We start from the raw sequence: 16,725 nt of genomic DNA, 5'->3' as shown, positions 1-16,725 counted from the left end.
CCTGTCCACTTACTGTGCCAATTCCTTCTCCATGGCTCCAGAAATGGTTTCTGAGTTAGAAAAGTTGTCAGGTTATATGAGATACTGGTTTCCCCAGGAATGCGTAGGGAGAACTTTTCAAAAATGTGCATTGAGTTAAAAAACCCAACACCAAAAATACGTCCCTATAGGCAGGTGTGTAGTCTCTGCCTCACTTATCTCTATGAACTTATAGCTGATCTTTCTGGAGCTAGCCAGAGTAGGGGACGGTTACTCCTTCAGGAGTCTGGACAGAACACTTCCATTTTTGGCTTCCATCCCCTCTGATTCTTAGCCATACAGCTGGGCTGGATGTGGTCTGAAACTCCAGGGGCAAGTATTTTGAAGGTCTTTCTGGATATAGACCCCAAATCAAACTTCCCCTTTAGCAAGCTATAGTATTATAGACAGAAAGACCAGGAAGTAACTTGCAGAAAAGATGAAATGGGGTCTACCCAAGTTAGGAGGCACAGATTCCCATTTCAGCTCTGTCAAGAACATGCTGTATCATCTTGGGCCTCCACTTCCCCATGTACAGCAGATATCAAGAGGACTACAGATCAACCCTGTGGTTTCCCAATTGTTTTCCTTACCTCTTCTCTCCAAGAGAGAAGCTGTGTCCCCTCCACTGTCATACAACTGAGCAGTAAGTTCCTGTGAGGTGCTGTCAGGCACTGCCCTTGCCCCGGGACCAAGCACTGCCTGGGGATCGCGTGCAGTAGTATTTGCTCACTACATGCCTACACTGGTCACACTTGACCGTGCAGCACCACTGGAATTTGCAGTTACAGCTGCTGATAGCCTCAGTTCTTCTCTCTTCCACCTGCAGGCCGCATTCTGTGCACAAGCGCCCACAGCTGCATTGCTCCCATCTGGATGTGTTGCAGCTGTTCTGCAGACACTCCCGACCTTCTGTGCCATAGATGCCCAAGCTGGAATTGCGGGTACAGTAATCAGGCGATTCCTCTAAAAAGATCAGCTCAGCTTCTGCTCTAGGAAGGAAGGCCTCGGTGGGTACCCAGTGGCCCTCAGCACTGTTCCCAGCCCTTAGCTGCCGTTTATCCATCTCAATTTTCAGTGCCCGTTCGTACTTGGCCTTTAGGTAGTTGCCCAGCTCCCTGAAGTTAGCTAGCTGTAGCCAGCATGTCTGGATGCTACAGCTGCCCGAGATGCCGTGACATTTGCAAGTTCTCTTCATGGTGGCTCTCACTGCCTTCAGAGAAAGAAAGAGAGAGGGAGGACAAAAGGAGATTGGCTCCGAGTAGAGAAGATCAAAGGCTAGCAATTAATGGAACATTTTAGAGTTGTGTTTCTTAACTTTAGAGTACATCAGAATTATAAGGGAGGCCTGTGAAAAATATTTATTCCTGGGCCCTACCTCAGATCTTCTCAATTAGGAAGTTCAGGGGTTTAAAGGCTTTGGTACTGGTGATTTTAATGCTTTTCTGCATGATTCTTATGGAAAAAGCCAGGCAAGTGTTGAGAAGGTGACTGGAGACAGGAAACCTAGGCTTAAGGCCCAACTATATCGCTTGTGAGCTTGTTTCTCTTTCTGCCCATAAGATTAAGAATGATCAAGAAAGCACTTTGTTAAAAAGAAGATGAAGAAGAAAGTACTCTGTAAACTAAAAATGAAAAATATGATAATTGGCACTGTTACTAAGTGTTGCAGCTGGGGGCTAGAGTGTTTATGGGTGTTTGGATTTGTCTTTTGGGCTCTCTTCCAGAGGGAAGGAAACCTGGGGTCTGAAGCCCTATCCCCAAGGTTGCTTTATCCCCATTATTGTTGCTTTGAAAACCTCTTCTCTACACTGGGCAGCCAGGACATCTAGGTACAGGTTCAAAGCAAAATTTCTATGCTTTTAGCTCCAAATACAACTAGAATCCAGATTTGAGTTCAGAACACTCCAAGGATTGCTACGTACCCCAGAAGTCTTGGGGGACAGCTGACCTTCCAGAGAAGCTTAGATCAGTCCCAACCTCTCCAGACCCAGAAAGACATTAGGACATGAGTTGTATAATAAACCCTTGTTAATTTCCTAGAACATGCAGTTGAAATGGTTAAAATTTTAAGTCATGGAAGCAAGGCCTTGCATCTGTATTGTTTTATGTTCTCAGAAACCTGCCTGTAGAAGGAGTTAGCATATAAGGTTTAGTGATAAAAGGACTAGACTGGAAGGTCTGTTTCATTGCCTGGTTCTGATGCTAATTGGTTGTATTGCCTTGGCCAAGTGATAGCTCTGCCTTAACTGGTTTTGTCATCCAAAAAATAGGGGTAGCTATCCTAGTCCTGCTGGGTGGTGTGGGATGAAACATGTTTGAGACAGCTCTTGATAAGTTGTGAAGGTCTGTACAGATGTGAGACTGTTGTAAATGCTCAGCCTGTTGGCTCACTGGTCAACTCTTATACATACCAGCCTGCCTGCTCTGTTGTTATGAAGATTCATCAGGGCTCTGGCATCCTTCCCCTTCTCCAGGCTGTCCACAAAGAGTTTGGAGATTCTTTCCCCAAATTCAACATTGTCACTACAACCTCCCCAGATCCAGCCATGGCCTCCTGCACATAAGGAAAGAGTAAGTTCTTTTTATAGCTTCCTGCTGAGTCCTAGAAGAGTCATGGTCATTTTAGCTGACATAGCCAAACCATCCCCAAGAGTTGTAGAAGTGTGTAAAGCTATAGCTAAGTGAGACAGGGAGGGAATTCCCTGGCAGTCCAGTGATTAGGACTCCATGCTATCACTGCCATGGCCTGGGTTCAATCCCTGGTTGGGGAATTAAGATCCCACAAGCTGCACAGTATGGTAAAAAAAAAAAAAAAGAAAAGTGAGACAGGGAAATGGAGGTATTTAGGGTGGGAATGGGGGTAGGAGGCAGTCTTATTTCTAAAGTCAACTGCCCACCCTTCATGTACTCCCCAGCTCTAGACAATTCAACTCCATACCCAAAGTAAAATTAGGATGCTAGGGCTGGCCCAGATGATCTCAAAGGTTCATTGATGTTCATTCTAGAATTCTGTACCATTATTGTACAGTAGTCTTATTAGAGCTATCTCCTTCCTCATTAGTGACAAATCTGAATAAGGATCTTCCAGGCAAGAATCCTGGAGTGGGTTTCCATTTCTTTCTTTAGGGGATCTTCCCAACCCAGGGATCAAACCCAGGTCTTCCACATTGCACACAGACTCTTTACTGTCTGAGCCATCAGGGAAGGCCTATAAGTCTCTTAGGCTGTCAGCAAATAATTTGATAGCTGTGGATTATGGACAAGCCATTCTAAGCCTGAAATAGGAGGGTTAGCTTTAAACTTTCTTTGGTCTCCTCCTTCCTAGATGCCTTGTTGATTTTAGAGCTTGGTGCTACTTGCTTATCCTCTAATCATCTTAGAGTCTTGATCTAGGAGCACCCACCAAGGAGATTTCTGCTGGGGTTTAGGGGTTTGAAGAAGCTGTGTCTCTCAGGCTTTGTCTGGAAGACTTTAGCTTATGCTCAACTCTAAACCCCTTACCTTTCCCCACACCCATCAGAGGGCACAACTCACCTGTTTTACCGTTTTTTGACTCATCACAGCCACAGTTTTCAAAGTCACCCATGCTACAGTTCTTTGTGATGGTGTACATGACTCCAGCAGAGCTGATAGCGTGAATGAAAGAAGTCTCCCTGGTAGCTTTGAAAAGAAAGAGGGAACTGAAAACTAGGACCCTGATGACCCAAAGCAGGGGCTTTCAAAAAGCAATACCATTTCATTTCTCTCTCCTATCCTCCTCCCTCTTTGGGTTTATTAAGAGGATGTTATTCTGCTTGAGAGAGCAGTACATGCTTTCCCAGCATCCTTGCTTCACACAGGCAGGAATGAGCATCCCCATGCTACAGATGGGGAAAGTAAAACCCAGAGAGAAAGTGATGAAACCGAGGCCACTCTCCTCACCAGTTATGGCACTGGGACCAGGACCCAGCTCCCCTGATAATCCAGCCTAGGCCTCTGCTCATTAGCCATTGCTTCTGGTCCTCAGGCAGTAAGGATTCAGGGCTATGAGGCTGGCTTATGAAAGAGAGAAGGGCATTTTTCTTCTTTCTGAGATGGACCTGGAGCCATGTAATAATTATAATGATAATACCTACTGCTTACTGAGCTTGTATCTTACTAAGTCCTTATAAATATTGTCCCATGTTGTTTCTCACCCTGTTTGTTATATACCCCACAGGAAAATACTTTCCCCCTCATTTTCTTTACCCCATTCCCCTCAACTTTCCTCAGGAAACTCTTCATTAATCATTTCTACATAAATACTTTCTTGCAAACTACTATGCATAGTTATAAACAGCTGCACAGGTACATCATGCACACACACACACACACTCCACACACACACACACACCACACACACACACACACACTCCACACACACACACCACACACACACACACAGCACACACACACACACCACACACACACACACACTCCACATGAGGCATAGCTCAGTGTGATCTCTCGGCTTCTCTGTTGTTGGGATTTTATGACAGTTGAAATTCCCTCGGGGCTACGAACACTGACTCCTTTCCTCATTTTTATTTCATGCAAATGTAAGTGTGTACAAACACAAATACAACATGAATTGAAAAATAGAGTAATTACCCTTGTATATAGATACCTTTGATTCACCTCATTTAACCCCTACAACACTCCGGTGGACTAAACAGCTGACCTTATTGACCCCAGGGATAACACTGAGGTTCAGAGAAGGGGAAATAACCCACAATAAGGAAGTGGCAGATCACTGCCTGTATATGATAACTTTTTCATTTCACTGCACACATACATGCTACACATACATACATGCTGCACACCCAACTTCACGGACATATACCCCCTTGTACAGGTTGCACAAACTTACCACTTCTTAGCCTGTTGTGAGTGGAGAGCTGGAGAGCATTTTCAGGGCAGTTCCAGCGTTCCCAAGCAAATTGGAATTTGCACTCCTCGATGCCACTCTGGGCGCCCAGGGCCACACTGGTGGTATAGGTCAGATAGGCCTGGCAAAGGGAAAAGGGTGCGAGCTTCAGCCCTGGCTCTCATCAGGTCGTCTGGGTCAGAAGGTACAGACAGGAATCAAATGGGTTAGCTCTCCATTAGGGAATGATTGGTCATAGGTTCCTCTGCGTGGCTGACTTCTGACACTGTCTCCCCTCCCGTCTTTTCTTTCCCTAGAAGAGTTCCCTTAGGAACATGAATGGATAAAAACAGGAGCAGGAGACCATCCTACCTTGGGCCCTGTTATCAGGAAATTGTTCACTGACCTACCAAAAAGAGAAAAAGTGAGGCAGTTGGTGAATGGGGATGAGATAGTGGAAGCTTCCTTGGTGAGGAGTGAACAGTGGGAGGGAAGGACTTACCAAGCGGAGGCACTGAAGGTTACATAGCATATGCCCACAGCCACTCTGAGCATAAGTAGGTCCCCCATGGCCCTTCCCACCCCCAGAAGACCAAGTCTAGCCCAGGGCCAAGTCCAGAGAAGTGAGGAGAGGGCAGGCCTTTCTCAGTATTTATGTAGGGAGATGCTGAATGGCCAAGGGGTGAAAAATCAACAGCTCTTCTCATTTGTCCCTCACTGGCAGGGCTGCAGGAGCCACTAACCCAATGAGGGACCAGGGAGGAGGGATTCAGCCCAAAGCCTGCAAGGGAAACCCCGCCCTGCCCCTCCCTGCCAACCTTTCTTCCCTCCCAGGCTGACAGAGGAGCTGAAACCTTTCCCTGCTCAGGAGGTTTCTACCCTCTATAAGTCGGACTTCTTTCTCTTCCTGCTCGAGGGCTCATTAATCAGAATCTTATAGCCCAGAGAAGACAAGTTTTCTTGTCTCTGCGAATTAACTCTGCTAATTCTGAAGATAGGTCACCTCTCCCTCAGAGTTATGGGGTTCTCACTCATTAACGAGACCCCACTCCTTACCCTGCCTTCCTCCTCAGGGTGTTAACAATTATAGAAGAACTCTATCTGGAGCTCTCTCCTCGTTCTACCCAAGTAAACAAGTGCACCATTCTTGCCTCCTCCCTTGGTGACTGTAAAGTGGTGTGGGACACTGGAGCAGACACCTCTGCAACAGTCCCTTCTACTATATTCTACCAGGATAAGTTCAAGTAGATTTCCTTCATTCCTAGTAGGTCTGCAATTTTGTATTTTTTGGAACTCCAGTTTGTTATTGTTGTTCAGTCACTCAGTTGTGTCTGACTCTTTAAGACCCCATGGACTGCAGTTCACCAGACTTCCCTGTCCTGCACCATCTCCTGGAGCTTGCTCAAACTCACGTCCACTGAGTCAGTGATGCCATCCAACCATCTCATCCTCTGTTGTCCCCTTCTCCTCCTGCCTTCAATCTTTCCCAGCATCAGGGTCTTTTCTAATGAGTTGCCTCTTCACCTCTGGTGGTCAAAGTATTGCAGCTTCAGCTTCAGCATCAGTCCTTTCAATGGATATTCAGGGTTGATTTCTTTAGAAGGGAACAGCTACCCACTCCAGTATTCTGGCCTGGAGAATGCCATGGACTGTATAGTCCATGGGCTCACAAAGAGTCGGACACGACTGAGCGACTTTCATTTCACTTCCTTTAGGATTGACTGGTTTGCTCTCTTTGCAGTCCAAGGGACACAAGAGTCTTCCCGTTTGTTAACTGCCTGTATATGAAGAATCAACCTTTGGACCACCCAGGGCTATATTTGATGCCTTTCTTTCTGATACACTTTGTTGCTAGGACAGAAGCTCAGCCTTAGGCAGGAATCTGTCTTTAAAGTTCACTTTGTATTCTTAGTACTGAAGAAGATGCCTCGATGAATGAATAAATGAGTGAAGAAATGAATAAATGAAAGAACTTGTGACCCCTAGGAGAACCTGAGGCATTATTAGGTAGGGCTGGATACTGCAATGAATGGATGGAGATCTTCCTTGCTTGGTGAAACTCTTTCCTGAGGCAGAGGGAAGGCAGGCTGAAGGGATGCAGAGAAGTACGAACAGGAAGTTACTGTCCTAGCTCAGTACTCTGTGACCATAATCCAAATCACTTCACAGCACCCTGGACTGGATTTGGATGAGAAAGGGAGGTCAGAAATCACCCACCAGAAAAAAGAATGATCCCCCACCAAAGGAGATCCAGGAGCCAAGACGTCCCAGGGCCTTTTTAGTGCAGTGTACTCAAAGTATGGACTGGGGTTAGTGTCAGTCTGCAAACTGTTATCTTTATGTGATAAGATAAGTGTAGAAATGAGAATGTTTAGAGATTTTTGTAGCAATTTTACAGGGTGATTTTATATATGTTGAAATCTAATAATAAGAAATATGGGCTTATATTCTGTCTTTTTTTCTATTTCATTTCTCTAGGAGGATGAGTGTGAATATCTCAAATGCAAAATGTTCTTAATGCACTAAAGTTCTGGCTCTTAACCCAGCATGGTCTCTTCCTTTGCTTGATTGTAGGATTCTCTCCTTGGGGAAAGAGATGTCCCACACTGGGTCACTTGGGAAAAGCTCACCAAGTTTGCCTCAGTGGGCTCTTCTCTGTTTTCTACCTTTCCCAATCAAGAAACTAATGTTTATACCTGACACTGATATACTATTGTAAGTCAATGATACTTAAAAAAAAAAAAAATCTATTGTGTAACTCTCACTTAAGACAGTGAGGTTGATTTCCATGCCACTGTCTGTGGGGTCAGAACAGGGGTCACATTAGACCTGAGGAATCCCATATTCCCCTTGAAAGAGTTTTAAGAGTGATTCCACATTCACTTCCTGCGTATGAGTAACTGGATCTTATTCTTCTGTGCTTCTCATAGCACTTGGCATTTGGTTGGTACTCTGTAAAGATCTTCTTTAATTTTCTAGGAAGGAAGGTGGTGGTGAGCTTTTTGTGTGTAAACTTTGTGCTTGTCCCTGCTCACATTTTCTGAAGATCATATAATTTCTCTAAGTGGAATTCCTAAATGGAATGTTAGGAATGTTAAAGAAAGGTGTTTAGGTCTTTAGGATGTTAAAGAAAGGTCTTTCCTTCAGGTATTAGGAACTTTGGACATTGGCCACTAGCTTGTTATGTGGGCAAGCCATTTACTATCACGTGAACTCAGTTATTTCATCTGTGAAATGAGGCAGTTGGGAAGATGTTGAATGTTGCATGACCTCTAAGGATTTTACCAGCTCTCTTCCATGCTATTATCCTAGTTTTAATATTTATGAGATTTATTAATCTTGGAGGTGATTGTACAAAGAGTTGGGAAAGTCTTGTCTTCTCTGTCAACATGGTACTCATATATCTTTAAATCCTTTGGTTGGCCAGCTAGATAACCCTGTAAGATAGATACCTAGAGGGCAACCAATGCCTTCTTCAGAGTCCTTTGGGACCCTGTCTACATAAGACCTCTGTGCTAGACTAACCAATAGTCATTCACTGTGGTAGAGGTTCTCCTGGAAGGAGAGAAAGCCAGAGATAGACACTCCACACTGAAGTCTACTTGCAGCCAAGTACTTACAGCCAATCTGTGAGTCCATTTCCTTAAACTCAGCTTTATTATCTCATTAGGCTTTTTTTTTTTATGTGAACCATTTAAAAAATCTTTATTGAACTTGTTACAACATTGCTTCTACTTCCCCTACCAGGGATTGAACCCATACCCCATGCACTTAAAGGCAAAGTCTTAACCACTGGACCATCAGGGAAGTCCCTCATTAGTTTTTCTTTTTTTCCTTTTTTAATATTTTATTTATTTATTTGTTATTGCCTGCACTGGGTCTTTGTTGCTTTGCATGGGCTTTTTTCTAGTTGCAGGGAGTGGGGGCTACTCTTCATTGCAGCACGTGGACTTCTCATTGCAGTGGCTTCTCTTGTTGCAGAGCACAGGCTCGAGGCATTCAAGCTTCCACAGTTGTAGCTCTTGGGCTCAGTAATTGTGGCACGTGAGCTTAGTTGCTCTGTGGCATGTGGAATCTTCCTGGACCAGGGATCAAACCTGTATCCCTTGCATTGGCAGGTCAATTCTTATCCACTGAGCCACCAGGGAAGTACCCTCGTTAGCTTTTAAATGATGATTCAATTCTTGGTTTCTCTCTTAGGAATGGAAATCAGGAACTGAAAAAGTGGAAACAGTGACAGATTTTATTTTCTTGGGCTCCAAAATCACTGTGGATGGTGATGGCAGCAACGAGATTTAAAGAAACTTGCTCCTTGGAAGGAAAGCTCTGACAGGCCTAGACAGCGTATTAAAAAGCAGAAACATCACTTTGCCAAAAAAGGTCCATATAGTCAAAGTTGTGGTTTTTCCAGTAGTCATGTACATATGTGGGAGTTTGACCATAAAGAAGGCTAGGTTCCAAAGAATTGATGCTTTTTATCTGAGGTGCTGGAGAAGACCCTCGAGAGTCCCTTGGACAGCAAGAAGATCAAACCAGTCAATCTTAGAGGAAATCAACCCTGAATATTCAATGGAAGGACTGATGCTGAAGCTCTAATACTTTGGCCAACTGATGCAAAGAGCCAACTCACTGGAAAACACCCTAAGGCTGGGGAAAATTGAGGGCAAGAGAAGAAGGGGCAACAGAGGATGAGATGATTGGATGGCATCACTGACTCAATGGACATGAGTTTGAGCCAAGTCCGGAAGATAGTGAAGGACAGGGAAGCCTGGTGTGCTGCAGTCCATGGGATCTCAAAGAGTCCGACACAACTTAGTGACTGAACAGCAATGACCAAACAAACAGGATAGTGGTGTCTCTGAACTAGTGGTGTGCTGGTAGATATTCAGCAACCAGTTCCAATGTGACAGGAGCCGTGATTGGTAGTGTTTGCTGATTTGCATGGAGTGCACACTCCTACCATGGCTGACTTCAAACTGCCGATGTGGACTTGGAAAGAGATGGATAGCTGCACATAATTATACAGTTATTTTTACCATAGATATAATAGATGTAAATAACCTTAACAGTATAGATAATAGAGATGCTAAATTTTGAGTACTTATCTTTGTTTTTGTTTTTTTGGCTGTGCAATGTGACTTATGGAATTTTAGTTCCCTGACCAGGGATCAAACCTTGGGCCCCAGCAGTGAGAGCACTGAGTCCTAATCACCGGACTACCAGTGAATTCCCCTTTTCCCCCTTTGCTTTTAATATAATTTATTTATAAATTAATTATAAACAATTAATGTGTTTTATTATATATATTATTTATTTATAAATATATTATTATATAAATAATTTTATAAATAAATTAATTGCTCAGTTGTGTCCGACTCCTTGCCACCCCATGGACTGTACAGTCCATAGAATTCTCCAAGCCAAAATGCTGACGTCAGTAGCCTTTCCCTTCTCCAGGGGATCTTCCCAGCCCAGGGATCAAACGCAGGTTCCCTCCTTACAGGCGGATTCTTTACCAGCTGAGCCACAAGGAAAGCCCATTTATTTATAAGCTTAACTGTAAGTTTATATACTTTAATTTAATTTAATTAATTTATTTACTTTTATACTTTAATTTTAATAACAGCTGTGTTTTTTTTTTTTTTTTTTCCAGTGGGTTTTGTCATACATTGATATGAATCAGCCATGGATTTACATGTATTCTAACAGCTGTGTTTAACAAGCAGTTTGCAAAATTCTGGTCTGTGTTGTTGTTTAATCACTAAGTCGTGTCTGACTCTTTGTGACCCCGTGGACTGTGGCCCTCCAGGTTCCTCTGTCCATGGTATTTCCCAGGCAAGAATACTGGAGTGGGTTGGCATTTCCTTCTCCAGGAGCTCTTCCCCAACCAGGGATTGAAACTGCATCTTCTGCATTGACTGGTGAGTTCATTACCGTTGAGTCTCCAGGGAAGCCCATATCTAACTCTACTGTAGAACATCAAGTGGTAAGTGGAATGCAATGAATAAATGCACTGTATTCCACTGGAATGGTATTCATAGAGCTAGGGATGAGTAGGACAGGATAATCCTGAAGGCCCCTTCCACCTCGTGTTCCAGGATGTTGAGATTCCAGGAGTCTCAGGGGAGCACTGGGGGCAGTAATCAATGAGGAGTAAGCCAGAGTCACCCTTGCTGTGCCCAGCTTTCTGGAAATCTAGAGACTATTTATAGAGCCACAGAGTGTCCAAGCTAGAGGGTCCCATTTTTACAAGGATGTAACTGAGGCTCAGAGGAAGAGAGAGAATTTACTCAGGGTTACAGAGTGAATTGGGGCAAAGAGACCTTGAGGGTACTATCCTGGTTTGCCCAGGATTGAGGTGTTTGCAGTGGTGTGGGACTTTCAGTGTTTAAACCAGAACAATCTTGGGTAAACCAGGATGGTTGTTCACCCTTTGGTGACTATAGTATGTATCCTAAGTTAATACTTCCTCTTAATGTGCTTTCTCACTAAACTCCCCAAATCCCTAGTTCCCCCTCATTTCTTTTCCAGGATCCTTTGCCAGGACTCTGAGATTAGAGGGGCTGTTTAGACTGTGGAGCAAGTTGGGGGGTGTGTGTGTGGGAGTTGAGTGAGAGGGCGGAGGTGGTTGGAGAATGCCAGAGAGAGAGAGATAGGATTTCTGACTTTTAACACTCCTCTGCTAATTAGATAAGGGGCGGAGATGGGGGGTGGAGAGAATGAGCCTCCATGCATATTCTTGTGAGCAGTGACACTGAGCAGAGCTCAGGAGTTTTTAATCTCTGATCCCCTCCCCTTCTCCCTGGAAGCTCGCCTCTTCCCACCCCCTGGTGACTCCCAGTCCAAATGCCACAGCTGCTTGCGCTCCTGACCCTCCCTTTGAGCTCCTGACCCCCCAGTTTAGCCTCAATGACTTGCAAAGTTCCTCAACAATATGCCCAGGGAAGAAAGAGGAGAATATTTCAATTTTCCCTTTGAGATCTCGGGTTCCAGGTGTGGGGAAGAAAACAGGCCTTCCTGTGTGGAAAATGGGAGCAGTTGCTGGAACACATGGGCCTGTGAGGGCTGGGACACGTGAGAGAGGATAAATCTGCAAGCCGTGACTGGGTGTTTCTAGCCTGAAGGTGTATTTCTTTCATCACTTGGGAAGCTCCTTAGGACTTGGCATTGTCAATCTCAACCATATAGGAATCTCTTCAAGGATAGTAGCACATTCTCCTGTCAAACTGAGGTGCCCAGATGGCAGAAGCTGTATCGCCTCAGTTCAGTTCAGTTGCTCAGTTGTGTCTGACTCTTTGTGACCCCATGGACTGCAGCATGCCAGGCTTCCCTGTCCGTCACCAACTCCCAGAGCTTACTCAAACTCATGGAGTTGGTGATGCCATCCAACCATCTCATCCTCTGTCGTCCCCTTCTCCTCCCACCTTCAATCTTTTCTAGAATATGGGTCTTTTCCAATGAGTTGGTTCTTCACATCACGTGGTCAAAGTATTGGAGTTTCAGCTTCAGCATCAGTCCTTACAATGAACACCCAGGACTGATTTCCTTTAGGATGGACTGGTTGGAACTCCTTGCAGTCCAAGGGACTCTCAAGAGTCTTCTCCAACACCACAGTTCAAAACCATCAGCTCTTCAGCACTCAGCTTTCTGCTTAGTCCAACTTTCACATCCATATATGAGTCCTGGAAAAACCATAGCTTTGACTGGACAGACATTTGTTGGTAAAGTAATGTCTCTGCTTTTTTCTTTTAATTTCATGGCTGCAGTCACCATCTGCAGTGATTAGTCTGAAAAGTTTTGAAATTGGAGGGGCTCATCCTAGGAGAGATTTCAGTTGGCTTAAAACTCCTTTATTATATCTTGTATTCTCTCACTGTTCAAAATGCCCATCTCTGGACATTGGATAAGACACAGAAATTCCCAGTTAAAGTTTCTTGATTGATTATTGGGGAAGAAAGTATGGAGATGATTGGGGGATTTTATTAGTTTTCAGAGAATATACATCCATCTGTTTATTCTAAAGATATCTGCCAACTTAGTTCTGGCTAGTATTCCACGGTTATGGTCTAAGATGAATTATCATTACTTGTTTTTATCCTGGGGGAGCTCTTAGTTTGGTCTGAGAGAGAGGAGCTTAAACAATTCATACTAACACAGTGAGATAAAGTACTCTGGAAAGGTTTGAGGGGGAGCAGGGATAATCAGCGGAGAAGGCAATGGCACCCCACTCCAGTACTCTCGCCTGGAAAATCCCATGGGCAGAGGAGCCTGGTGGGCTGCAGTCCATGGTGTCGCGAAGAGTCGGACACGATTGAGCGACTTCACTTTCACTTTTCACTGTCATGCAGTGGAGAAGCAAATGGCAACCCACTCTAGTGTTCTTGCCTGGAGAATCCCAGGGACGGGGGAGCCTGGTGGGCTGCCGTCTATGGGGTCGCACAGAGTCGGACAGGACTGAAGCGACTTAGCAGCAGCAGCAGCAGGAGGGGTAATCAGTTAACGCCATAGACAAGGACTTCTGATAGAGACCTGCCATCTGGTGGCAATGAATGGTATAACATGGCCTTGCTGCTCTGATGAGGGACTCAGGACCTCAAATTCAGCCTTTACTGAGCCCCTGCCTAATGGGTAGCCAGCCCAATGGTTGGCAGTGTGATGCATATACATATGCATATTGCTTCTAAGATGACATTGGTCTTTAAGAAATTTTCACTGTGCTTGTTGATATAAAGTATATTTGAAAATGTTGTCAACCAAGTAACATTTTTTATACATGTATAACACTTGATATACACACATGAACAAATACACTTTAAACAATATATAAGTGATTAATATTTGTTACCAAAAAGGTAAAGAAAATGGAAATATGTAATGTAAAAAATGAGAGTCTCCCCTGTCCCACTTTCTGTGAGTAACCATTATCAACAGTTTAGTATGGATTCTTTTCTCTGCATATACAAATATTTATAAAGACATACCTAATTTTAAAATAGAATTGTGCTGTAATTCCTCAATTTGGTTTTTACGCTTTTTTAATATTTATTTATTTGACTGCACCAAATCTTTTTTTTTTCTTTCTTTTTCTTTTTTTATTAGTTGGAGGCTAATTACTTCACAACATTTCAGTGGGTTTTGTCATACATTGATATGAATCAGCCATAGATTTACACGTATTCCCCATCCTGATCCCCCCTCCCACCTCCCTCTACACCAGATCTTAGTTGCAGCGTGTGAGATCTTTGATCTTCATTGTGTCAGGCGGGATCTTTGCTTGCGGCATATGCAATCTAGTTTCCTGACCAGGGATTGAACCCAGGCCCCCTGCCTTGGGAGTGCGGAGCCTTAACTACTGGACCATCAGAGAAGTCCCGGTTTTTAAACTTTTATATCATGGACCTTTTTCTGTGATACTACGTATCAATCTAACTTGTTTTCTCTTAATTTTTATATTAAATCAAAAATTAAGCATGTTAAAATGAATAAATAGTCTATAAGTTTTGTTAAGAAAAGCAGTAGCCTCAACTATACTCCCATTGTCCTCTCAAGAAGCTACAACTTTCAATTCTTTTATCTGGTGCTATTAGCATTATCTCCATATTTCTAAAAAAAAAAAACAAACCCTATTTGTGTCCTATTTATTGATTTTTTTTTCAGTTTTAAGTATTATTTGTTGTCTTCCCACTATGGATGATGAGAATTGGCCTCTCTTTTCTTTTCCCACTTATCAAATCCAAATGCATCTTTCTCATCTTTTCTTACCCCATGGACTACTGTAGTCCACCAAGCTCCTCTGTCCATGGAATTCTCCAGGCAAGAATACTGGAGTGGGTTGCCATTTCCTTCTCCAGGGGATCTTCCCAACCCAGAAATCAAAACTGGGTCTCCTACATTGCAAGCGGTTTCTTTACTGACTGAGTCATCAGGGAAGCCCTCATCTTTTCTAGTTTAGTTAAATTTACTTAGATCAGTATTGAATTATTTACATTATGATCATGTATACTATTTAGAGGAGAGTCATATAACAAATCAGGCTTACTGTTCTTTCTCTATGTCTTTTTGTTTTCCCTGGAATTAACAATATTATTTTTTGTTGTTGTTTGCTTCGTTTTCTATGTAGTTGTCAGCACTTTAGGCCCAAATTCTGCCCTTTTCTAAAAGATCTCTTGTTTATCTCTAGGACTTGCTCCAATCTGGCTTAGTTACTTCTCTATATATTGCATAGCTATCACCTTAGTGCCTTCTTTCGCCATCAGGATGAAGGCTCAGTATATTTCTTCACTTTGATGCACATCTTGTTTCTTAAATTTTGTGTTTTTCTATTTTGTTTACTCCCTCATTTTGGTGGATAACATTTTGGTAGCTTCCTGAGAAAGGGTCATAGGAAGCAAATTTTTTGAGACCTCACATACCTGAAAAATTTACTCTCATTTGATTGATATTTAAAATCTTTAAACTACTATTTTGGTAGAGTTTAGAATTATAGATTGGAAATATTTTCCTATAGAATGTTGAGGCAATTGTTCCAAAGTCTTCTAGTTTCCAGTATTGCTGTTGAGAAATCTTATCTTGTCTTGGATGCTAGTCTTTTGTAGCTTACCTGTTCTTCTCCCCTCCCCCTACCCCTTTAGAAGCTTTTAGAAATGCTTTGTTTGGCCCCAGCACAGTGAAATTTCCCAGTGATGTGGCTTTGGTTTAGAACTTTTTAGTTTCTCGTGTTTAGTACTCCTGGACTCTTTCAATCTATAAATATGTCTCTGTGGCCTGATAAACTTTCTGCATCTGGGGTGGACTGAGTAAGATCGATTCCTGCCGCTGCTTAGCAGAGACCATCTTCCAGCAGGTGATCTCATGTCCCTCTGCCCAACTCAGGAAGTAGAACCAAGGACAAATCAAGGCAGATAACAAAAGGACCATTCTTAAGTACTTGAAACTATTGAAAAAATGTTGTAAATAAAATATTTTGGTATTAACATTATAGTGAACAATGCTTATATCTAAATGTTTACAAACTTCTCTTAACTTTTTCTTTCACACTCACCCTTCCATTGAAACTGCTTTAGATTACCAGTGATCTCCACATTGTCAAATCCAGATTGATGTAGATGATTCACTCTCCAACTTGTAACTTCTGTTTCTTGCAGCTTCCAGGACTTCACAGTATTGGTTTTCCTTTTACCTCTGGTCGCTCTGTTTCCATCTGCTTTTCCTCGTCATTTCTCTGACCTACTAATGTTGGAAAGTCTTGAGGCTCCTTCCTCAGACATCCTCTATTTTTTATCTGTATTTACTCCCACATGGTAACCATCCCAAAATAATATCTTTTTTTTTTTTTTTCTTAAATTATCCCCTTTCGCCTTCAAGAGTTAGCCCTATTCTTAGGGCAGACCTCCTGAGAGGGAGATTGCCGCATGTCCTGCCAGACTCCAGAGTTATATCTTTACACCTCACCTAAGTTATATCTTTATAACAGACCTCACCTAAGCTCCAAGCTTTTTTTTTTAAGCTCCAAATACATGTGTTTATTCATTTTTGACTGTGTCAGGTCTTTGTAGCAGCACTGCCATGTAAGGGCTTCCCTCTAGGTGTGGCTCTCTGTGGGCTTCAGAGAGCATACAGTTCGCGGCATACGGGCCCTCCAACTGAGGGATGTGGGCTCAGTAGCTGTGGTGCCTGGGTTAGTTGCCCTGAGTCGTGTGGGATGTTAGTTCCCTGACCAGGGATTGAACCTCCACATTGGAAAGCAGAATCTTAACCACTGGACCACCAGGGAAGTCCCTTTAAACATGTATATCCAACTGCCTACTGGACATTCTCCA

The 16,725-nt window shown here is 43.2% G+C and overlaps 1 protein-coding gene and 1 non-coding gene across 3 annotated transcripts; both read right to left on the bottom strand.

Moving 5' to 3' along the window:
• Window positions 1-247: 247 nt before the first annotated feature.
• WNT8A (Wnt family member 8A) lies at window positions 248-5,534 on the bottom strand. 2 transcript variants are annotated; one of them, XM_043914012.1, is made up of 7 exons: window positions 5,409-5,534; window positions 5,279-5,312; window positions 4,910-5,048; window positions 3,556-3,681; window positions 2,433-2,575; window positions 703-1,231; window positions 248-401 (listed from the first exon to the last, which is right to left on the bottom strand). In XM_043914012.1, the coding sequence occupies exons 1-7, from the start codon at window positions 5,474-5,476 to the stop codon at window positions 391-393; spliced, it is 1,050 nt and encodes a 349-aa protein (XP_043769947.1). In that variant the 5' UTR covers window positions 5,477-5,534; the 3' UTR covers window positions 248-390. The 2 variants fall into 2 exon arrangements, with proteins under 2 accessions (XP_043769947.1, XP_043769946.1); XM_043914011.1 differs by having other exon boundaries at window positions 256-1,231.
• A 10,714-nt stretch (window positions 5,535-16,248) lies between these two features.
• LOC122701173 lies at window positions 16,249-16,383 on the bottom strand. The gene has a single exon (XR_006343010.1).
• Between the last annotated feature and the right edge of the window lie 342 nt (window positions 16,384-16,725).

This window comes from Cervus elaphus, chromosome 9 (genome assembly GCF_910594005.1).
Source record: "Cervus elaphus chromosome 9, mCerEla1.1, whole genome shotgun sequence".
Lineage (NCBI taxonomy): Eukaryota > Metazoa > Chordata > Mammalia > Artiodactyla > Cervidae > Cervus > Cervus elaphus.
Note: the sequence above shows the minus strand (reverse complement) of the source record. Positions and strands in the feature narration are given on the sequence as shown.

Bases quoted from the DNA above. Each gene is read 5' to 3' on its own strand.
- WNT8A (XM_043914011.1), bottom strand. From the start codon at position 5,476: ATGGGGGACCTACTTATGCTCAGAGTGGCTGTGGGCATATGCTATGTA. The intron at 5,313-5,408 runs GTAAGTCCTTCC...TCTTTTTGGTAG, and splicing joins ACCTTCAGTGCCTCCGCTTG to GTCAGTGAACAATTTCCTGA. The intron at 3,682-4,909 runs GTAAGTTTGTGC...TTCTTTTCAAAG, and splicing joins TCACAACAGGCTAAGAAGTG to CTACCAGGGAGACTTCTTTC.